This window comes from Equus caballus, chromosome 8, assembly GCF_041296265.1.
Source record: "Equus caballus isolate H_3958 breed thoroughbred chromosome 8, TB-T2T, whole genome shotgun sequence".
NCBI lineage: Eukaryota > Metazoa > Chordata > Mammalia > Perissodactyla > Equidae > Equus > Equus caballus.
In genome coordinates, this window is record NC_091691.1 from 72553221 (window position 1) to 72577718 (window position 24498).

The 24498-nt window shown below is 43.4% G+C and overlaps 1 protein-coding gene across 5 annotated transcripts in view; it reads left to right on the forward strand.

Moving 5' to 3' along the window:
* Window positions 1-24498, forward strand: part of SETBP1 (SET binding protein 1) — a 360545-nt gene that overhangs the window by 293275 nt on the left and 42772 nt on the right. The window contains exon 5 of one of the 5 annotated variants that reach the window (XM_023647729.2): window positions 16456-16882. The exons of 3 other annotated variants lie outside the window; for them this stretch is intronic. In XM_023647729.2, coding sequence (XP_023503497.1) covers window positions 16456-16466 — 11 coding nt within the window. In that variant the 3' untranslated portion in view covers window positions 16467-16882. Of the gene's footprint in view, window positions 1-10366; window positions 10856-16455; window positions 16883-24498 lie in introns of those variants that run through there. One more of the 5 variants, XM_070275633.1, reaches the window with a different exon arrangement.

Consider the following 24498-nt stretch of genomic DNA (forward strand, 5'->3'; position numbering starts at 1 on the left):
GTGGCATCAAGTTTTCTTAACATGGCTATTTTATTAACTAATAAAAAAAGGAGTAAATAATGAATTTCCTATGGCCAATCACTATTTTTCTTAGGAAAATTGTATATATTTTATGTTACATTTTTATATCACACATATAACCTTGCCAAATGATTTGAACTGATCTTGGTCAGGAGAATGTCTTTTCCCAACTTTGAGAAATCAAAACTCAACAATCCCATAGTGAAGTTTGAATGAAGCTGCCCCCAAAAGCAATACAGAGCTCGTGTTATGTTAAACATCAAGTAGCTTCTATCCTTGTTACTTTTTCTCTCTATTTCTCTCTCTAAAAATATAAAATACTTATGAGGCCGCAGAGAATGACATCTTTAAATAAAACTTGATGGCCAGGAACAATGTTTACCTGGAAGATGAAGAGTCTTCCCAAAACAGTCTCTCAGAGAATTACAGAAACCGAGCCTGCTCACCGTGGGCCAGACTGTCAGTAAATCAGGCCTCTCAGTGTACAAGGTACTCAGAAGTTGTGGAGAAGAGGAACTTCCTGTGTGGAGTTCATGGTCCTGAACAGAAGCCAGCTTCTCTCCTCGGCTTTATTCACCTCTAGCGTCCCCTCTGGGAGATGACTCTGTGTGTGGGTCAACACCATAGTGGAACAGGGAAGCTCACCATCTCTACTTAACTCCATCAGGCACTGGTACTTCTATCTATGAAGATCAAATGGTTGAATCCTTCCCATTTATACACAGCTGTCTGATTTCCAAAGGGCTTTCGCATGTGTGATCCACTTGAGCTTCCAAGCACGGCTGTGAGGAAGGGATAGAACAGAAGATGTCAGCATTTCTGGTCATGAGATGGAGAAGCTCAGGTCCCAAGATGTGAGATGACTCCTGTAAAGTCCAGTCAGGCAGGTGTTCTGGCTCCTTCTCCAATATTCTTCCTTTACCTTCCATGGAGGATTGGATTAAAGCAGAAGCAAAGGAGAAGACGGAGGGGAAAACGAGAAAGATGAAGGGTTAGATGAAGAAGGGGGACTGGGGAAAAGGCCAAATGGCAAAAACTCTGGTGCCGAAATAATGAGAGTAAGCAGAGGCAGCTCTCAGCCGAAAGGTGTATCTCGAGTGTTTCCTAGGAGCCCCATCACTCACTAGGCGAGAGCAGATTAGAACGAGAGGCAACATTTGCCATAAAGAAAGCGGTGTAATCAGGGATGAGCAGGCCTACTTGAGGGGGTTTTGGATTACGAGTTGAAATTTAGGTCTCTCTGTTCCAGGACCTTCTCTTTGTTCTCTTCTTCACAGCAACCCGCATCAGGCGAGCAGCATCTGCCCCTGTGATGCTGGGTGATCATCCAGATCTACAGAATAGGCATGCCTAGTACTGTATGGGCATCACTCATAGTCACCATGACTTCAGGATGGGTTTAGGTCTTCCCAGAAGCCTGCCATCTCAGGACCCCACTCTCCAGCAGGCACGCACACTTTGAGTGCTGGAACAAACTGAGGCCTTATGCTCGGCCTCTTTGCCAGTTGGCTTCCAGCTCCAATCCTTAAGTACTGCAGCCCATTGCCAGTGTGATGCTGGGTATTCCTGCGTAACTTTTTAGCAAAGTTCTAGCCAAGCTCTGGCAAGATGCAATTGAAGACAAGAAAAAACAGTCTCTCCTTAGGTGGAGGTCACTATACAATAGTGCAATTCTTGGAATCTAAAGGTTGAGTTTTTTAAGCTAACGATTTGATCTCCATTGCCTTAGTGTAAATTGGAAATGGATACCATATCTTTAATGCTAATTAGGCATTGCACTACTTAGTCTTCCAGGCCTCATGCAAATAACAATTAGCAATAATTTAGCAGTTGTACATGCTGGCATCTTCTAAGCCATACCATTGTATACCATTCCAAATTCCTTTGCATTAATTAGGATCATAAGCCAATCAGTACTAATTAGGAAGAAAATAAGTATAATAATAAATGCAACAAAATTAGTGATTTGTATCTGGTCGGTAGTTCCTTCCCTCTGCAATTCATCAAATAGTCTTAATGCGTAGGAACTTCTTGTAATTGAAACTAATTATGAGGTTTCCCCTGCTACTTTGAGCCTCATGTTCAAATCCCACGAAGCTCATTAAATAAGTAACAAAACTGGAATCTTTAACACATATTGTAACTTGGATCATGTTAATTAGCACCACACGCAAAAGGCAGCGAGAGGCCGTTTAGCAGGCCCTGCTAAAAGGAAGGGAGATGGAGCTCTTTACAGTTCTTCAGGGCTTTGAAGAAGCTAGGCCAGTGGTGCGGGTGGGCACTATGGTGAGAAGGTCTGTGTGGTATTTCAGGGGCGGAGAGGGGACTTGGAATCCGAGACTAAGCTACTCCTTGACTGGGGCATTTCCAGCAGTCCCAGTTGGGTACAGAAAACACGAGTTGTGTGATGACCCAGTTACAGGGGAGTCTCTAGTTACTCCGGGAACTTGCTCCATATTTGACGACTCTGTGGCTGCCTCTTCCTTACTTGGGGTCAGTTATAGAGTTTTCTCTTCAAGGTTGAGTGGTGAGCATGAAGGGCCCCAGAGAATTCACTTGCCCTGCACAGACTGAAATTGTATACACATAAATCCATGTGTCTGTTTCTAGTCAAACATATGTACCATTCAGTAGACATATTGACTGTATTCACAGCTTCCAGCGCTGATCTAAACGACTGCCGTTTCTTTTCCATATACAGCTAGATCTGCAGATAGCTCTCTAGGCCTCAATTGAAAGATGCTCAGAAATACGCTCCCCCTCCAATGTGTCTCCTGCCCTCTGGTCTGTGCCATGGAGCAGTCTAACGTCAAGCACTGGGGATAATGGTGGGGAAGGTTGGATACAGGGAAGTAAATCCACAGGGATGTTGGTTTATGGTGTACCCACCTACGGCACTAGAACTCCATAACAATATTATTTACTGCTGTTTTATGAGAAGTAGTTCTAAAATAACCCTAACCGAAAACACTTGTTACTCTACCACTGTGACTTCTCAAGCTTGATGGCTTGATGAGAAAAAAAGGCATGACAAGAGATCTCCAGGCACCCAGCTGAATCAGAGCTAATGATATCTTAAACTGTTAATGTTGACCTTATATATTTGGGGACAGAATCTTCTGATTCTTATATAATAAACAATTAATAATCCTGAATATCCTTCTAGCCTTGCCTAAGGCCTCACTCCTAAACAAAGCAACTCCCACTATTTATTCTAGCTTTGAAAAATCATTCCTTTTTTGTTGTTGTTTTTTTTTTTTTTACTATTCTAACTCTGATTATCAATACAAGATCTAGTTTTGCATGGTTCCAAGTTGTTTGATGAGAATCTTAAGGGCGAGTTCTGTCTGCCTAACCCGACTATCAGTTATTCCAGAGCAGGACTCCCATGGATCATACTCCTTTTGAGCCCTACAGTGGCTGACTCATGCCGAGAACCAAAAGTTTCCAGTCAGTTCTGATTGTTGATTAATTAAACATTTAAAGAAGCATTCAGAACTTAGCATAAGAATGATACTTTCAAAGTACAAAAATGCAATTTTAACTATTCTTAAATTATTCTCAGTATTTTAAATGTTATGTGGTATGAGTGGGTGGGGAGGTGAGTAGTCTGCAGTCTTAATATTATCTACTAATTGATACCTGAAAAGAACTCTGGGACATGTGCAGTGTGCATCCACATCACTTGCATTATTTTAGTAGATGTTAATGGATCATGAACTTGGGGCTTTTTTTTTTTACATAGGCACAATGGGATAGAAAGTTAGAACATGGGGCTGGCCCTGTGGCGCAGCTGTTAAGTTCACATGTTCCGCTTCTCAGCGGCCCGGGGTTCGCTGGTTCAGATCCCGGGTTCGGACATGGCACCGCTTGGCAAAAGCCATGCTGTGGTAGGTGTCCCACATATAAAGTAGAGGAAGATGGGCATGGATGTTAGCTCAGGGCCAGTCTTCCTCAGCCAAAAGAGGAGGATTGGCAGTAGTTAGCTCAGGGCTAATCTTCCTCAAAGAAAAAAAAAAAAAGAAAGTTAAAACCACTTAACTGGTAAATCATGGCAACCCCTTTTAAGAATGCTCCATAATAAACGGGAAAATAATAGTTATTAGTTTGTCTGCATTGCTAAAATTAGCTGACCTGGTTAATCCATATCATACTGGTTGATTCAATTTGTCTGTGTATGCACAGCCCCCAACATCACACAAAATATTTTTGAGGACATAATTCTGTATCATGTAATGCTGAGTAATTGACGATGAAACCAGTAAGTTAATAGTTAGGTCCTGTCACTAGTAGCTTACAGTCTAGAGGTTTTCATATCAAGAGCTCGTGACTGATCATGGAGAAATTAAATACAGCCAAATTAAAACGTTTAACCAAGAAAGAAAAAAAAGCAAAACACAAAAGGCTTGTTAGTCATTCTTTTTTTAACCAGAGATTATAGTTACCACTATTCTTTTGTCCACAGTCCAATGTTACATTATATGACAATAACCTGTTGCGTGCCTGCCTGCTCTTCTAGCACTGGACTCTGGCTTCCTTGCTGGCGTGAAGGCCAACAAATGGTCTCAGACGGTGGCTAAGCAAGAACGATCCAATTTAAGTAAGAAGGACACCTAGGCCAGATTTCTGAGCCAAAACCGCCATCGTCCTTAGAGAATGACACAGGGGGCTGGTCTTAGTTATTAGGGAATCAGTGTAGACATTTGGACTTGGACAGACGTGAGCACACTTTGGTTAGTAGAATCAAGTCATCTGGCAGAAGCAGAGTCACAAGGGAAAAGCAAGAGCCAGGGATGTGCACCAGGCCCAAGGCCGGGCAGGAGCTTCGGTGAGCAACCAGTATGCTCAGCAGCCCACAGGTTGAGGTCTTCTGTACATGCTCCTGACTGGAAATAAGGCAAGGAGGTTAGGGGGTGATGGTGAAGGGGTCGAGGGTAGGATTGGAGATAACAGTTAGAGCCCCATGGATCATTATAAAGCCCCCTCCCTCCAAATTTGTTCAAAATTTATTTGTCTAAGTCTTACTAAATATTCAGTCATGTGCCACATAACGACGTTTCAGTCAATGACAGACCGCATATAGAACGGTGGTCCCATAAGATTAGTCCCATGTAGCCTTGGTGTTTAGTAGGCTCTGCCATCTAGGTTTGTGTAAGCGCACTTGATGGTGTTCGCACAATGACAAAATCACCTCCTGATGCATTTCTCAGAACATGTCCCCGTCGTTAAGTGACACATGACTGTAATTTTGAAATTAAAAATATACGTGTATGTTTTAACTTGATAAGAACACCTCTCAGAGTTCTACAGCTTTTCCATCTTATGCTTTTCTCACTTACAAAAGAAAAGAAAAGGCAAAGAAGTATGGAAATATAGCGAAGACCTTAAACAGTAACTAAAGTACTGCTGAAACTCTATATGACTGATCTGGGAGGCCCAGTGGGAGTTATGTGTATATGAAAATACACACACACACACACCCCCTAGGAAACTTTACACTAGACAGAGTACATGCTTTACACTTTTATTCACTTAAATGTGGTGCTGAGTTACAAAGACAGCACGAACAACAGAGATGAGGCCAGGAGGTATTGAAGGACCCCCACAAAAGGAAGATTGCAACAGTCCAGGTCCTGACCCCTTTGCAGATAGGATGCTTCTTTAGTATGTGTGCATTCATTCATTCATTCATTCACTCTCCATTTGCTGAGCACCTCCTCTGAATCCAACCCGGCAGTGAATGCTCCAGCTACCAAAAACAGCAGTGTATCCCAGGGACTGCCGCGTGAACGGGGAGTGAGACCGACTTGGCTTCAAGTCTCAGCTCTTTCACATTTTTGGTAAGTGGCATAGCCACTCAAAGCCTCAGTTTCCCCATTCATAAAATGTGGACAGTATTAACTCCCACATCACTGGGTGTCGTGAGGATTGAATCTGATAATACCTGAAAAGCTCTTAGGTCAGTGTTTGGTACAAAGCAAATGCACAGTAATTGTTAGTTGTTTCTGTTGTTGCTTTTAAATGTCAGTATTCTACATCAGTGAAAGTAGAGGGAGGCGGATGTTGGCTCACAGGAAGAGCTCTCTAACAGGGAGAGCTGTCCACCCAGGACGGACTGCTCCAGGAGGTGGGGAGCCTGTCATCTCATCGCTGCCTGCATTCAAGCAGAGTTTGACTTTTCCATCTGTCAGGGATGCTGTAAATGAGACTCCTCTTTGAGGAGGAGGCTGGGACAGATGTGTTTTATAAGCTTTTCCAACTCTGCACTCCCGGTCCCATCATTCTCCAAGGGAGCTGCAGTGGGAAAGGAAGTAACATTTTCTTGCATCTTGTGTGCTGGCCTACTGCAAGTTGCTTTACAGATGTGTTCTCCTTTGAGACTTACAAAACCCCTTCAGTGAAGAGATTGCTATTCTCCTTTTGTAGTTAGGGAAACTGAGGCTAAGGAGGGACAAGTAATATACCCAAGATGGCACAACTAGGAAAAGGTAGAAAAGACATTAGACCCCTAGATCCATGCTCTTTCTCTGCACTGCATTCACTCTCAGCTAACCCCTTCTGAGAATTCTCAGGAAAGCTGCCCAAGACAGGATGAAGCCAGGGCGTGATTTTGGCCCCACAGAAGTAGAGGAGATGTTCCTCTTTCCGTCTCCAGATCTTGTGCATTATCCAGAGCTCCTGCTTCAAAAGAAAAACCTACCTAAAAATACCTCAGATCCGACAAGTCTGAAAAGCTCCCTCAGAAAATCTTCACTTCCGCAGATGGATCTCTTTTAGAAAAAACAAAGCCATCCCATCATCTAGTTACACTGATGAAAGACAGGCCCAAAACAAGCATTCCAGAAATTCACTATAGAATCCCATCTTTCAGATCTGGTATCGGAACAGGGCAGCAAGTGGAAGGAGTGGTGGAGGGTGAGGGTTGAAGCGAATCTTTTTTTTTTGTTGGTCAAGAGGAACAGATTACATTCTTGAATCCTTTGCCATGTTATAAACAAGACTAAGCACACAGCATTCCTTCCAAAGCACATGGCCCTGTTTTTAAAACACAGGTCTGGTCTCCCCTGGAATTTAGTGTTTGTCTCAATACTGTTCTTCCTATTCCCTTGGCATTTATTATAATTCAGTGCTATTAATGGCGGCCAGGAATGGAACAGTTCTTTCATTCATCTTCTCTTTTCCTTCATCTCTCTCTCCATACCCTCTGTCTTTTATAATTATGTTTTTAAGCCTATAAACGTTTCCAAGGGCAGTGCCAAATGTTAAGTGCTGCTGGTGATTACCTTGTGTGGGTGGTTTCATCCTCGTACCTGTAGCCTCCAGTTTTTGCTGGCATGTTGTGTTTCCTTCTCCACAGTACTCAGAACTCAGCGGTGACCTCAACTGAGGAGATATTATTGAGTTTCTTTCCTTTACGTGGAAAGGTGTTGGTTCTTTTCACCTTTTCAGGCCAGTTTTAAGGGGTCAATTGAAAATGTGAACCTCAGGGGACCCTGGAAATTTGTCTGAAGACTAGAACACTGGGGGCTTTAACTCTCACCACTTCTTTGGGGATTGGTAGTTAAAGACTTGGGTTGTTGGGGTGGGAAGGATGAGTACTTTGATATATATGAGATATTAGTATTGAGTAATAAGATGAATCCATTTAAGAACTGTACTGATATGTACTAAGCCAGATGAATAGGTCCTTGTCTCAAGAGGATACCTCACATTCCACCAAGCTGCCATTGCTCAAAGAATTTTCAGAATATGTCTGGAATTGCCTGCAGACACCTTGGTGCATTCTCTTTTACATATTCTTAGTCAGGGAAAATCTTCATCTTCTGTACACACCACTAGTGAATCAGTATTTTTTTTTAGTTCCCAATCTATGGTTATTACAGGATCCTGAGACTGACTTGGTTGGTTGGTTCAATGTCTGGTTCTAACGGCTGCAAACTTCCAGCAACATTTGAGCAATGGCAGTATCATTGGGATGCATGATTTGCTTTTTGTGATGACTCCCTTCCATTATGATCCACTTATGTATGTAAGTCCAGGCCTGTTCAGTGAGCCATCCTCCTATTCAAGGAGCATGGTGAGACTGGCAGTCTACACAACCCAGCGCCATCATGAACCCACTGCAGGGACAATGTCTGCTCTGGGTGCACCTTCACAGCGAGTGCTTCTGACTGTAAACACGTGAAGAAGACCACCTACATCCTCACAGTCACACCATCTTCATGTGAGTCCAACAAAAGACCCCGCCTCCCCTTCCACATTAGATGCCCGAGGAAGAGCAATATCATGAAAAAAAACAAAAGCAGTAGTTATCTGAAAGTCACATTTCTTAAATCTTTAGAAGGCATTTGCTTGCACAGGGATGCAAATGTCTGTTGACAGTAGGAGTCTAATGTGGTGGCTCTGTTCAAATTCAGGATGGGTTTCCTTTCTTAAAGTTGGGCTCTGTGATTTGGGTGTGGGTAGTTTTTTGGTAAGATTGTATCCTACTAGATACAAGCCACCTTGGTGCAGTTTTGTTCTCCAGACATTTGGCAATGTCTAGAAACCTTTTTTATTGTCACATTAGGGGGAGGGGTTTCAATGGGCATCTAATGACTAGAGGCCAGGGATGCTGCTAAATCATCCTACAAGTCACAGGACTGCCCACCTCCCCTCACAAAAAAAAACAAAGAATTATCTGACCCAATATCAAGAGTGCTGAAGCTGAGAAATCCTATACCAGCACAAGTCTCACCTGGGGAAATCCGAGGCAGCATAGGGCATGATGTGAACACAGCCCTGGCCAAATACTGTGTGCACTCCTGCCGTCTTTGATCAACGTTTAGTATAGGGGCCACTTACTGTGCTTCTCTTTAATGCATGTCATGAAAATAAGGATGCTCCAAGTATTCTTCGGCATCCTGAACTCATCTTTTCTGCACCAATGTTGAGTGTGAACATTGCCCTCATGGTACCCCAGGCATGGCGCATCCTATCACACGCACTATGCAGAAGACATACATCTCTGCCATCCATGCGTTTGTAATCTTAACTTTCTATTGTGTAACTAGGTGCCTATTATAGAATCAAAGAATATGAGAACTGAAAAGGATCTTCTAGACATCTTACGTGTGAGGAAACAGAAATCTCAAGAATTCAACTAACTCTTCCGGTAGATAGAAGCCGAGTCAGGATGAGAACGAGGTCTCCTGGACCCAACCTGGTACTTATCTCACCACCTTCTTTGTACCACACTTCCTTCTAGTAGGCATGAAGAGCAGCAGACCCAGACAATTGTACCCAGCGTGTAACAGATTTCTTTACATGCCCCGGCAGCGAAATCACGGGCTCCACTCAAGGGTGCAAGCATATTTATCTCTGCTGCTGGACCCTGCAGAGTCTCTGAACTGGAATGCTCATTTCCTTGACTTTTCTGCTGAGATTAGAGAATGGTTTTCTTTCTTCAGTTCACTCCCCATGTCATTTTTAAAACATCATTAATTGACATTGGGAGCAATCATGATAAGCTTCTCCATCATCATAGTCAGGGAATATACTAGGAATCTAACTCAAGTAAGACAAAGGAATGTCATGGATTGTGATTGTTAGTTTAAAAATAAATAAATATGAGTAGCCTGGTGATCTACAAAGTATTGTAATGGTTTTGCCACAATATCTCAATGAAGGAATGAAACCTATATTGTGACAAGACAGACACCCACCATCATCACTACACGAAGAAGAATTTTATACTAAGAGTGTGAACCTCAGTATACTATGAAGTCATATTTTCTTTTCCTTGGAGTATACGGAAACAAAGTCTTGATGGTCAATCTTTTGGAAATTCCCCAAATTAAGGTTATTTCAAAACATTCTTGGCTTTACCATTAGGTAAGTGAAAGAAGGTATAATCGTGATTTTTCTGATGGGAAAACTGAGCAGAAGAATATTCAACCCACCATCCAGAAGGTGGGCCTGGTTTAAGATGTGGCCTCTATGCTGGTCATAGGGTCAACAGACTCTTAAAATTAAGAAAGAACTTCTAGGCCACCCAGATCAGCTTCCAGAAAATGCACACTGGGTCCGCGCCCAGGACTATGTTAAAGAGGAGATGTGAAATAAAACTCAGGGAAAGAGATGTAAGTGCCATAAACAGTGGTTGGAGAGGATAAAATGCAAAACTACCTGCAGATTCACCAAATCAGGGAATAAACTTTAAAAGCAATTCAAGGCCTGACTCAAGCCCTTCCTCCTCCATGAAGTTTTAAAAACTGTTTGAACCAGCATATTTCCTCCTCTACTCAGCACCCCCAATTAATATATATCTGTTCCTACTAGCTTGCCCTTTAATTGTTTTTTGTAGGTTTGTTCAGTCTCTGCAAGTGCATCAGTTTGCCTGAGCTTCCATAACAAGGTACCACAAGCTGAGGAGCTGAAACAACGGAAATGTATTGTCTGGTAGTTCTGAAGGATGGAAGCCCAAGATAAAGGTGTCGGCAGGATTGGTTCCTTCTGAGAGCTATGAGGGAGAAGCTATTCCATGCCTCTCCTTGCTTCTGGTGGTTTCCTGGCAAACTTTGACATTCCTTGGCTTATAGACAGATCAGCCTCGTCTCTGCCTGCGCATTCACATGGTGTTCCCCCTGTGTGTGTCTGTATCCAGATTGCCCCTTTCTATAAGGACTCCAGTCATATTAGACTGGAACGCACCCTAATGACCTGGTTTAACTTGATCACCTCTCTGAAGACTCTACCTCTGAATAAGGCCACATTCTGAGGTGCTGGGGGGTGAGTTAAGACTCCAACATATCTTTTTGGGCAGGAGACAATTAAACCCACAATAACAACCAAACTTTAATGTCCTGAGGGCAGGAATTCTCTTATATCCATGTGCCTCTATCGCATCAGGCTAACTGTGTGACACACGGCAGACTTATTGGTTAATCAGAGATGCAACGTGAGGCATGAATACATGGTCTGTTCAGCTCAGGGTCTGGTCTGGAGTGGCACAGGGCTGGTTTGTGGAAAAATATTATTTAAGAAGTTTTGCCAAAATATGCTCTACTTCCCCCAGTTATACACCTTCTCATTTGTAAACTGCAAAGTTGAGAAAACTCTGTGACTCAACCATGCCTTTAGTGGAAGTGTGAGCATTCCATCCCCAGTCAATTCATTCCTGAGCCAGCACCTGCCCCACCCACACCATCTCTTCCTGAATCTGTTTCCAGTTCCAGCTAATCCCAGTCAATGGATCCCATTTGTTTTGTGCAATTGTTGTTTTTATCTCTTTAATTCATCCTGTATAGTAATATACTACATTAGATGAGTGTTCTTGTTCATTTATCTTGTTCTGTCTTTCTCTAAATATGCTTCCCATAAAACAATACACATTTTGAGGGCCTATTGTTAAGATGGAACAAAAGATCTCTAGTACTCTTTAAAATCCCACTGTGATTATTATTCTCCTGTTTAAGAGCTTACATTGACTCCAGAGAGCCTGCCAGATAGAGCCTATATTCCTTAGTTTGATGATCAAGGCTTCCAGATGATGTTCCCACATTCACTTCCAACCATCTTCCCTTATGTCTCTTCATAAATCCTTTGCACCAGGACATGGTCTCCTGATCTCTCCCATCTTGTCTTTCCCACCTCACAGCTGTGAATTTTTTCTATTTCTCATTTTTCCTACCATCATTAGGATTCACTCACATATTTAACCTGGAGATATTATTATTTAAAGACATTCAAAAATGAATTCTCTCTTCTAAATTGTCAGCTGGCCATATTATGTCTCTTTATTAAGGCCAAACTATTGCTTGTCTCCAACATGATCCAGTAGCCTTTGAAGCTGTTCTGAGGATTCAAAAGGTGTTCAGGTAGGACTATGTCTGTATTACCTAAGATCAGAGTGGATCTATCCATTCAGGGCCCAGAAGTTCTGAAAGGCAGGTATTTGCCCAGATTCTCCTGCAGGAATGATCCAATAATGCCGTCAGAGTTTGTAGGTTATCAAAACCCCACATTGTCCCAACAACTATTCCTGAAACTTTCCATGAATTCCTGGGAAATCCACAGCTCAGTGCTGTTTTTTGTGGAAGCAAGAGGAACGTTCAAAGAGAGTCAACAGAGCTCTTTGGGCATCATTATTTGATTTTTCCCCCCCTTTTTCTTATAATTTGAACGGCAAAAGCGAAAATTATCTGGTCCCTAGTTTTCCATTTTTTTATTATTTTATTTTATTTTATGTTTTTAAAGATTGGCACCTGAGCTAACAATTGTTGCCAATCTTTTTTTTCCTGCTTTTTCTCCCCAAATCCTCCCAGTACACAGTTGTTTATTCTAGTTTTGGGTCCTTCTAGTTGTGGCATGTGAGACGCCGCCTCAACATTGCCTGATGAGCGGTGGTGCCATGTCCGCGCCCAGGATCCAAACTGGCGAAACCCTGGGCCGCCTCAGTGGAGTGTGCAAACTTAACCACTTGGCCACGGGGACGGCCCCCCTAGTTTTCTTCATCAACCTCTTGGGTGTTGAGTGTGTTAAAGGGTAAACTGACGCATATTAAAATTTTAAGAGTTTGAGCAAAAATCAATTCAAATCAGGCAGTGCCGAAACAGAATTGGTCCGGAGTGCTCCACTGACAGGAGCTCAGGAAAAGATTTTCATAGAGGAGAGGCGGAAGTAGAGCAAGGAAATTATTTGACTGGCTATAGCTTAAGCGATTGCCTTATTTGGGAAAGGCTGGGTGGCTGTTTGTGATGAGCTGTCCTTAGGTTTTGATTTCTTAACCTTGAGGCATCTCAGGCTTAGGTTTGGGTTACTTGTGTAGGCTACTAAGGCATTAAAGCCACCTCAGTCTAATGGCCTCCTTGTTTAATGAATTTAACAATTATGTAAACATAAAGTCTCAGTAATAACTCATAGGGAGCCTGATGGGTCTGGCCTGAAGCCTGGTCCTAAGATGATGCATAGTTTCATCAGAGACTGGGTACGTTCATCGAGGTCTCCTGGAAATTTTAGTATTTGCTTCTCTCCCCTATCCCCCTCTTGGGATTAAATCCACATGTACTTCCAAGGAGGGCAGCACAGCATCTGCTCTCAGGGAAGTGATGATGCTAAGATCACATCCTGTTCCTCTCCCAAAGACCAGCTTGAGGGGCTTCAAAGAGCAAAGACTTCGGAATCTGTTAGACCAGGCTTTTACTTCTGGCTCCAATTGTTTACTAGCCTAACCTCAGGCAAAATATTTGAGATCTAAGCCTCAACATCCTTCTCAGAGAAATGGAGATAATAGTGCACGCCTCAAGATATGGAAGGAGAAGCGAAAAAAAATCCCAAAACTCCCTGGTTCTCTCCCTTCCAGCTAAAGGCAAGCTTCTGACTGCCCTATAAGCTAGAAAGAGCAAACTTCAACTGCTGGTATGGGCTTGGTGGTCAGCACAGCAACAGCCGCATGGGGAGGAGAAAACCAGACCCACCTACCCTCTTTGCCCTCCAGGTAGGATTTGGAGCTTGTTTGTGTTTACAACAGCTCTGACAGCAGAACAGTTAAGGTGAGGCAGCGGAACAGCTAGTGTCTCCTTGGCTGTGGGGCAGGATGTGGCACCTCATGCCAGAGCCTGCTTCCACAGATGAGAAAACGGAGAAAACTGGGGAGGCAATTGCCACCTTGCTCTGTGGTGCCAACACTCCCTTTAATGAGGGCTCCTCAGAAGTCATGTTCTCAGAAGGGAGGACGCAGGAAGAACTGTGTTCCCTCCCAGCCGCCAACCATACCTACAGGGCACCAGAAGGAGCTTCGCTCTCAGCCCTGGGCCCTGCAGCCAACCTCACAAAATGCTTTTTGGTGTTTGCCAACGAGGAAGCTCGGTCTGCAGCTGCAGCAGCAGGTGCTGGCTGCCAGGTTCCCCGTGGCAACCCAGGTGTACGCCAGGTTAGCAGCTCTGCCTTGGAGAAATGGCCTCCATCTCAGATGCATGTGGCCGAGCATGGAGGGGAGCTGCGTCCCCCCACAGTGGGAAGATAATGATTGTGCTGATTTTTATGGGGCATGATATAACCGCCATGCGTGGTTCAGTGGTAGCAACGGCTTTTAGAGGGTGTGGAAGATTGTAAGACGCTTGTTGTTGTTTCTTGTTTGAGGGATTTTTTTGCTTTTGTTGTCATCATTCAGTCTGATTCATTATCATTCACAGGTGTGCTCGCTCAGGCCCTCGGCTAATCTGTTTACAACTCCAGGAGGGCATTGTTTCCAGCCACAAGATAATTCAAGTTTGTCTTTGTATGTTTTGCAGAAATGTTCCCATCTAGGATCTTACGCCTCTCTATGAAATCATGGGTGAGATAGACTAGGAATTGCTAGCCTGGCCTGTCTGATGTGTAAACTGAGGCTCAGAGAGTGACTTGCCTGGTGGTACACCATGTGTGTTGCAGAGCTGAGCCCCCGATTCAAATCTTCCGAGTCTCCATGCTTCCTCCTTTCCGGTCTACCGCACCGCTCATGCCTCCTGCTAGCCCCTGTGTTTTTGTTTCCAGTTGCCAGTGAACTGTTTAATCACATGTCTTTTTCTCCGATCAGTTGTGGTCTTTCCTTTGGTACACAGATCAATGCCTGTTAACCACAGTCACCCGCCTCGGAGGCTCTGTTACTGAGCACAGCGGGAGGAAGAAGAAAGGACAAATCCCGAGTTTTCAAAGCATCTCACTTCCTTCACTACGCCTCTCTGCTCCACACACTGCCCTGCACTGCTGGTCCGCATCTCCATCTGCTTCTAGCCACCCCCAAAAAGCTTGTTTGGTCATAGACTGATGTACCTCCTGGAGATTTGGGCTAAGTGGGGCATCCAGGGATGCTTACCCTTGGCCCCAGAGCACTTTGGTTAAAGATCATCTGGTGCTCTTGCCCCCAGCATATTGGTAAATTCATGAGCCTAGGAAATCCATAAAAGCTGATAATCCCCCAATTACATATGTACACACATACATACACACACATACACAAATGCTTCCTATAGCTCTTTTCTATCACTTTTGAGGAGCTTGACAGTGATATGTGTCATGACATTTTTGGCTTAGGCAGATGTTAAAATGTGTTTGCATTCCTTAAACAAATAACTAAACACATACTAAGGCAGCCCAGAAATTTATCAAAACATTGCACTGAGATAGCACGTGTCGTTGATGGTTCTCATGGGCATTACCTGCAAAACAGTTTCTAGGACTCCTCCTCTTTCTTTTAATTCACAAATAACTGAAAATAATGACAGCAAAAGCAATAATACCAGTAAATACTAAGTGAGCATTTACCTTTTGCCAGACACTATGCTACATTCTCTGTGTACATTATTTATTTATTCCTCACCACAACCTTGTAGATTTGGATACTACTGATATTTACAGATGAGAAAACTCAGGCTTAAGGAGGTTAAGTAATAATTTCTCAAGGTCATGGCTAGCATAGCTGGTGTGGACTTAGGCTAGAATCTGAAGGAAGGCAAAGCTCTAATTTTTTATTTAGTTTTATAGCAAGTTTTTTTAAACCACTTTATTCAGATAAAATTTGCATGTAAAAGCTGTACATATTTAGTGTATGCTCAGTGTGTTTGGGGATAAGTATACACCCATGAAACCACCATCAAAGCCATAGACACAACCAGCTCCTCCCAAACTTTCCTCCCACCCCCTTTATTATTATTATTTGTTGTTGTTGTAAGAATACTTAACATAAGATCTACCCTCTTAGAAAATTTTAAGTCTGTAATACAGTATTGTTGGCAAAGCTCTAATTTTAAAAGGCAAATGTTAATTTTATAACTGGATGCTCTTTGAATTATATATGATATTAAGTAAGAAAACATAATTCACATGATCAAGTCAAATCAAACAATTTACTGACATGGATGCTGTGGGGATGCCACAGAAATATGTAGCACAGTTCTAGGATTAAAGATTCTACAATCTGTTAGGAGGAGGTAAGACATAAAGACGTGTAAACATAAATCCCAAATGATGATTCTGATTTGATTGGAGCAGGACTGTGTTGCTAGAGTCGTAGTTCTAGAGGAGAAGAGTCTGGCACTCTGGGCGGCAGGGACATACGTTGTGACACTAGCATGCACCACATTGTCAATCATCTGTTCAAGATTTGGTCAATGATTAAACAAATAAGCCAGCAAGACCATCTAGACCAATCTCTCTAGTGCAGAAATACTCAAAGCAGCAGCCCCAGTGCCTCCAAGAGTGGGGACAGCATATCGCCTTTTATAGCAGGGGGAACATTTAACGTGCTGATCCGGGAGAGCAAGACAAGGAAATGGTGCCTTTGTGGAAATCCCAAACTGCTTCCTTCATCCACAGAGTCTTACTAGAAAAAAAAAAGAAAAATAGCTGAACTGAACAGTGTGCTCCATGTCATATTTGATTTACACTCAGGTACAATCTCTTTCTCTCTCGCAGGGGCCAGTTAACAAAGAGTTTGCTGACCAACAACCGGTTCACAGACCATTCTTTGCACAGCACTGTTGTAGGGCTGCACACGTTAGGTCTTCGTGCTCTCCTAGAATTCTGCTTCCCAGGCACGGCTGCCTCGCAGTGTGTACCAGCTCTGTGTGCTGCCTCGAGAGTCAGATTGCCCAGTTCCAAATGCTACCTCTGTCCAGCTGTGTGATCTCAGGCAATCAGTTATTCTCTGGAAACCACAGATGGAGATTGTGTCAATTAAAGAAAATAATCTGTGGAAAATAACTAATATATAGTTGTGCTCTGTTCCTGTTAGCTCTTGTTGCTGTGGTTGTTGATAATGTTGTTGTTGAAAACACTTGTAAACTTTTTTAAAAATAAGGATCTTACTAAAATAAATACTCTTGCATAAAATAAAAAATAATTTTCCTAGCTTATTTTAAGGGATAAAGAAATGGTAAGAGAGTGATTAGTTTTTAAGTCTCCAACCATAATCCAGGAAGGTTGGGGAGGTTTACAAATGGACGTGAATCTTGGTGGTAAAAGGCACTCAGGATTTGTTTTCGTTGGGTATGCTAAGACATGCAGACATGGAAATGATTGTCATAAAGGAAGATGTTTATACTTACAGATCCCTAGAAATAGGAGGCACACCACACCATGCCTGTGGCATCCAGGGCCACAGGGAGCAGCACCAGGGCAGAACCTTCATTGTGGTTTTTGTGGAAGGAATGGGCAAGGCAGCGTAGACAGATTTGGGACTGGCTGGTCTGAATAATTTCAGCAGACTCCAGGGTGTAGCAATTTCCCCTGATTATCTAGTACCAGACCCTGGGGTGATATTAAGGCAGAGAGATAGTGGCTCAACCTGTGAAAGGTCGATAGAGAAGATGGTTGGTAGATATGGGGTCTGGATTGATTGGTTTGCACATAAAAGGCACACTCTCAGGGAAGTTGTTTACTATCTCCAGGAATTAGCAAGCCCAGGGAGGCCTTCAGCAAGGCCCCAAGTGTCAAAGCATCATAAAATATAGATAAGAAAAAACATGGTTAATACACTTGGCACTTCAATCCTGAATGGCAGGAGTAGGGTGGATACTTATAGAAGGCATGATGATGGCTTATGTCAAGCTCGTAACCAACTCAGACAGCTTCTGGGTTAAGGAATCCCATGGGTATCTCCATAGGAGAGAGTAGGAGACTGGGTTGGTGCCAGCCACAGTGCCCCCACCCCACCATCACAGCAGTCAGGATGGTCTGGGGAGGCCCAAGAGCTCACCCCTTTGGCCTTCAATCCTACCTAAATGCTTTACCTTTCATAGCGCATTTCATGAGCATTGCTATGAAAATCTAGTTGCCTTAGCCCAACGGGAGTTTTGAGATATTTGTTTCTAGAGCTGAAACCACTTAGACACAGACTAGTTAGGACAGTATCTGATTGTTTTTGAGCAGCAGCCACTTAATGGCCTTGCCCTTGTGTCAGTCACTAGGCATCTCCACTCATGCTGTGAAGTCTGTAGCTCTAATGGTTGTGATTGACAGACAAAACTCACCCACCACGTTTCTCCCTGCTCTGTTTTTAAATTTGCTTTCAGGAAAAGGCATGTGGTGTCCAAAACACTTGGGAATACACAGATGTGTTTAAACAACTTGGTTTCTTCTCAGGTTCTGCCTTAATTCAATAATCCATTCATTCTTTCGTTCAACAAGCAAATGATCTTTGGCAGAAATTTTTTTTTTCTCAATTCCCAGGGAGTACAGCAAAATGAATCATTGAGCTTTGGGACTCAAATTCTCCAAAGTGGGAGGGGCAAGGAAAGCCAATGTCTGCTGTACAATCAGCAGCCAGAGTATAGGCTGAAGGAGTTAGTGAAGACAGCCTATGGCCATCCATTAAGCAACAACTGGACTTCATACAGTCCATGGCAAGGAGGTAGAGATTTAAAGAGCTCAAAAGAATCAGCTTCATTCCCATCTCACCCACTTAACTCTGGTTTGCTTCACTGGCCGCAGAGTCTTCCCTTAGCTCTGCCCCTAGCTGTGCCCTGCTGTTTTGTACCAAAAGAGCAAAGGAGGAAGACATGCTGATGAATCAGGGCACATCCACCCCATTATGGGAAAAATAATTCAGGGTGTGTTCTCCTGCTGTTGGGTCAGGGCAGTACATTTCAAATAAAGCCCATGCAATCAGAGATATGGTTCATATAGGTAGGAACAGATTAATAAATAGGCTCTTGTTTAACAGGCAAACTTGGTTAAGCTTCCTGTTACCATCTGGTCTAGTGGCAACTTACTGAATTTCTTCCTGGTACATACTCAGGAAACCAAAGCATAAAGGGAACCCAGTGTCCAATTCTTGAAAGAGTCAAGTATCCAAGAAACCAGGACTGTACACCATTGTTAAGTGGTTAAGTCTTTGAAGGCAGCTTGCATGCATTCAAATTCTGACTCTGACACCGCTGGTTGTGATAACAGAGGGTGAGCTGCTTACTCTCTCTGTGCCTCAGTTTCCTCCTTTGTAAAATGAGAATAAATATAACACCCCTCCCACATAGGCCTGTTATAAATATGAAATGAGTTAATACATGTAAAGGGCTTGGAGAGTGTCCTAGCATAGTGTACATGCAATTTCAGTATTTACTATTACTATTACTAGCACAGTTGTGAGATGCAGAGTTGTGGAATGCATGCCTAAAAGGGCCAAAAGGGAGCCTTCTCTTGCCTCTCTGCCTTGGCATTAGGGGTTTCCTGATCAGTGCTGGGCATTCTAGGGTGTGGAGAGGAAGCTCCTGGAAGCTGGATCACCTCCCCACAGATTTTCCAAGGTTCAGGGCACAGAGTAGAAAGGAATGACTCTGAACTCAGCCAGACCAGAAGAGAAGGAGCTGGATGAGCCCCAGCACTGAGATGGAGCAGGTATTAAGATGCGATAATAAGGCCAGCTTCTCAAGAGTCATTTCCACCCTCTTGGAGGTGTGAGCAAGATGGGATGTTCAAGTGGGTGTATCAGGTCATCTTACATTTTGGCCCCAATTCAGAAAGCTGCCCCCTCCGCCAGCTCTAGGTATTAGCAGCAGGTACCTGGGTTTTGATCTACCTTCACTGCTGTCACCATGAAACCTTTACCTAAGAACCTACTCTTGGTTAATACATATACAGTGCTTGGAAGCACCCTTACCTTTCCCAAGGCCTTAAAATATAACAGACATAGGGACCAGCCCAGTGGTATAGTGGTTAAGTTTGTGCACTCTGTTTCGGTGGCCCAGGGTTCATGGGTTTGGATCCCAGGCACGGACCTACACACCACTCATCAAGCCATGCTGTGGCAACATCCCACATTCAAAATAGAGGAAGATTGGCACAGATGTTAGCTCAGTGACAGTCTTTCTCAGCAAAAAGTAGAAGGTTGGCAACAAATGTTAGCTCAAGGCCAATCTTCCTCACCAAAAATAAATACATAAATATATATATATATAAACAGATATATACCTGCTTTTCTTTGAGTGACCATCAGTGTGCTCTAACCACCCCTCCCCTGCCCCAGGCCTGTTATAATTGTTAGAAGGCTCCTAGGCCTTTTGAAGATGTATAAACAGCCATGTTTATGAGAAATCATGAAGCAGTATTGGACCATACTTCATACCTGTTAATCTACCTTTATCAGTGTTTCACACCAACAAGCACAAGTATGACGAAAGGCAATGAGGGAGGGAGTCGCTGGCAAAATCATGCTGTAGAAACAATCTTGGTTTCGACAGAGAAAAATAGATCAGTGTACATACATACTTAGGCCCATAAATTATCTCTTTAACGAAAAGAAAGAAAAGAGATCTGACGTTGGATCATGGGGATGTCATGTTCTTGAGTTAGATGTTTTTATAAGACACCTCACTCCTTCAGTCCTTATAATTACCATGTGAGAGGAATGATGACCATTTTACACTTAAGGAAACTGAGGCCCAAAGTCCAACCCACAGCCTCTGTTCACTAGGAGGTTACTCCCTAAAACAGACAGTCCCTCTGAGCATCACTGACAGATATTGAACAACAAAAGAAAGCATAGCCCAGGCGTGATAAAGCTGACTGGCTACTTATTTTGCTTTATAGAGGCAAATAATTAGTTTGAGCTCTTGCCGAGTTTCACATGAACTGGGCTGGTGGGGGTGGGCGAGATTTTCCCTTATATATACTATTTTAGGAAAGCCCATAATTGAATCTAATTTCTGCAGCTGCCATTAGAAAGCAGGATGACAGCAGCTGCATCTGGGGGACAGCAGAAGCCCACAGAGCAGGGTGGAATATGCTGGGTACAACTGAGAAACGGGGGGCAGAGGGCAGAGCCCCTTTCCTAAAGGGACACCAAGGCCAGGACGGAGCCCAAGGGGAAAGTGGCAGGACAGTGTGGCCCCCCAGCCCCCACCTACGAAGGGCGAGCGTCTCGCAGAGTTCCTGTAGCCGTGGAACCTTCTGTATCTTTGTTCTCTCTCCTCCACGGCTTGTAAGTATTAGCCTGATGTTGTTTACTTCTTCTCCCAATCTCTCCAAGGAATATGATTCACACGTTTTCAGATTTATTTGAACAAAATGCAATAAATATGCTGCTTCAATTTTAACTGCTGGCCTGTAGCCAGCGTTTTTAATGAATCTGGCCTGTGCTACTGAAGTGTTCCAGGATCTCCAGGGCTCTGGGCACTGTGAGATTATACACACTGGTGTGCATGCACGCGTGCGCACACACACACACAGACACACACACCTCCCCACCTCCTATTCCCTGGAGGGCCAGTGACTCACAGTCAACTGCAGGTTTTTCAGAGCCGACTCTGGTTAAAATTAGCAGGCGCCTCTATTGTTCAAGGCGAGGAAGGATTCCTCCATCTCCTTTCACGGCTGCGTGGAAATGCCCTCTTTACATTTTTTCCCGCCTGTTGGAATTGCTATACCCACCTCCAAAAGCTGCCATCATTGGCCTTTTTTCTCTTCCTTTGTTTCCTTACAAATGGTCACTAGACCAGGCCCAGCCTGTGGGGACTTCTATATAAAAACAGCTGGATATGGGGGCTTAATGTGGAGATAAAAGCATTCTGAATTGATTTTCACCACAACCCAACAGTCAGTGCTCTATGCTTCTGAGAGGTGGGAGAAAACAGGAAGAGGGACACACACAAAGGTAGTCCCAGGCATAGCACCATTTTTCAGAAAGAAGGGAGGAGGAGAACGAGAGATGCCAGCAGCTGACCTGAGGCACACACACATCTCTCAGACCACACCCTCCAATAAATACAGCCAAGAGAGGGTAGAACTGAGGAATCTGCAAAACGAGTCCCCCTTGGTGGGCACAGCCTCCTCTTTCTGCAGGAAGATGGTCACCAGGACCCCCTCTAGCTTCAAGAACCTGAAAGTCCAAACTTTGGACCCATAATGAACACTTAGAGCCAACATAGGTGGGCATCTGGGAACCTCCTCAGAAGAAAGGGACCATTGAAGGGAGGGGCGGTTTCAGGGCCTGAGGCATGGTTTCCCACTGATGATGAAGAAGAGGTGGCTCCAAAGATCCCATCTATCAATGTGGTGGCCAAATGCTGCCTTGTTGCTAATGGATACTACCACTTATTTTTCTTCTTCCAAAGAACAAACCCTAGTCTGATCTCTTCTGTTATTACCAGAGACTTTTACTGATGTCAGAAGCCCCTGTTTGCTTTTCCTGTCTTGAAATTACTATCAAAAGTAAGTTACAGGGGTCGGCCCCATGGCTGAGTGGTTAAGTTCGCGTGCTCCACTTCAGTGGCCCAGGGTTTCGCCGGTTCGAATCCTGGGCGTGACATGGCGCCACTCATCAGGCCATGCTGAGGCGGCATCCCACATGCCACAACTGGAAGGACCCACAACTAAAAATACACAACTATGTACCAGGGGGCTTTGGGGAAAAAAAAGAAAAATAAAATCTTTAAAAAAAAGGAAAGAAGTTAAGTTAGAGATTGTTCTGCATGAGTCTGCCTATCTCACTCCATCCCCATCTCATTTCATCACATCCCTAGCGGGACTTTCATAATCATTAGGCAAAATAAGCAAAAAAAACTTAGAAGTCAGGCATCTGGACAGGTGAATAACATGAAAGGCCTGGTTGCCCTTAATGACTGGGGAAGAGGCCCAGAGTCCAGAGAGCCAGGGTGGGACAGCTTCACCAACAGCACGCGGTGGAACTGCTGGGAGCCTGTTTCCTCATCAGCCTCTGATTCCATCATTAATGGAATCCTTTAAGTGATCTTTCCAGCCCTGATGTTCTGTGATTCTGACATCCAGGCTGCAGACATTGCATGGTTTTCCCTTAACCTATTTTTATCATCTCATAGCCTTTGATAATTAAAAACACTTGCAGTTAAACACCTCCTTCCCGGTGTTTCACTTTCTTGAAATGGAATCATCAATAGCAATTATTTCTGCCGTGATTCCTCAAATCATAAAAATCACATCCTCTTATTTATAATATGCATAGAATTGTAGAATGTTTCTTATGGAGACTGGAATAAACACCATCCCGTTTCCACTTCAAGTGGTAGCATCACTTGTGTGGTTTTGCATGTGTGTCTCATACAAGCAATGATGGAATTCCATGAAATATGTGTTGGTTGATGACAAGATCTCTTGCAAGCCCTTTGCCCAGTAGACACTAGTAGAAATATAGGACACAAACTCTTTTCTCAACTTACTGATTATCTTATTGGGGAGTCAAGACGACAATGCATAATAGTAGAATGTTAATAACAGCATGCCTGTTAGGAGCCAGGCAGTGTGCTGGATACTTGATAGACGTTTACTTCATTTAAGCCTCAGCAAATTCCTTTAGGCATCTCTTTTTATTTCCATTTTACTGATAAGGAATTAAGGCTTAAATTAATTCATCTGTCCAAAGCTGAGCAGTGACTGAAAATGCATCTGATTGATTCTGTGAGTTGCAAATATCATGTAACCAAGTGTTAAACTGAACCTAAGCAAGGTCTGTAGAACTGTGGCGTGGATGCAGTGCTCACTGCAAGGTCAGGGATGTGCAAGTAAGGGAGGTAGGTTACCTGTTGCTTGAGTTTGTACTAAATGGGATAAGGAGGAACGAAGGCTGTAGGATGGAGAGGAGGCACCGGTTCAAAGGTGAGGAGAGGATGGATTCCCGATAAGAGATGTTAAAAGGAACCTGGAAGACCACTGCTTTGTCATGCCAAACCTCTTTAATGAGACCACTGGGGAGAGAGAGAGCCTCCACCTGCCCAAGCCTGGACCCGGTCACAGGACACTGGATGTCCTTCAAGCAAATTCCTGGCTTGACAAAGAACTGCCCTCAGATAACTTTGATTATTTTAAAACTGGTCCTTATAAAAACAAACACATTCCACTTGTTATATAACCAAGGCTGGAAAAATAATGTTTTACTGTCAGTTTTATTAGTTGGGAAATGTAATAATTTCCAATTTTGAGAAATACAGTCAGGGAATTTTTTTTTAATCTTTTTTAAAGTCTTGCATTTGCCTCATTGGCACTTCTTGGCCATTCCACTTACTCCCTGAGTCCTGGTTTCAACCTCCTTGCCTTTCTTAAAGAAGCTTAATTCTCAGGTTCATGTCAAACATGAAGGTTGTTTCTTAGTTCTGAGTTCGTGGTGCTTTTCCACAGTTCTAGCCTAATCGCACACATTGTCAGAAATTTTTTTTCAACAGGTTCTGCAACATCTTGACCCCACCTTAGTCCATTATCTGCTCATATCCAGGGCTAACTAGACAAAATTAAGAAACAAGCCATTTGCTGACGAGTTCTTTTCCTAAACCTTTGCCTAAAGAAAACCTCTCACTCTTCCTGTCACTTTTTGGAGTCCAGATCCTAAGGTGTCAGTGTGTATTTCTAATAGCCGTGAGAAGGAAACCTGTTTAAGGGAAAGCACTGAGCAACTCAAAACCAGAGAGACTTGGGTTCAAATTCCTGCTAACGTTTAGTTGTTGTGAGACCCTGAATGCATTTCTTGACATCTCTTAGCCTCATTTTCCTTACATA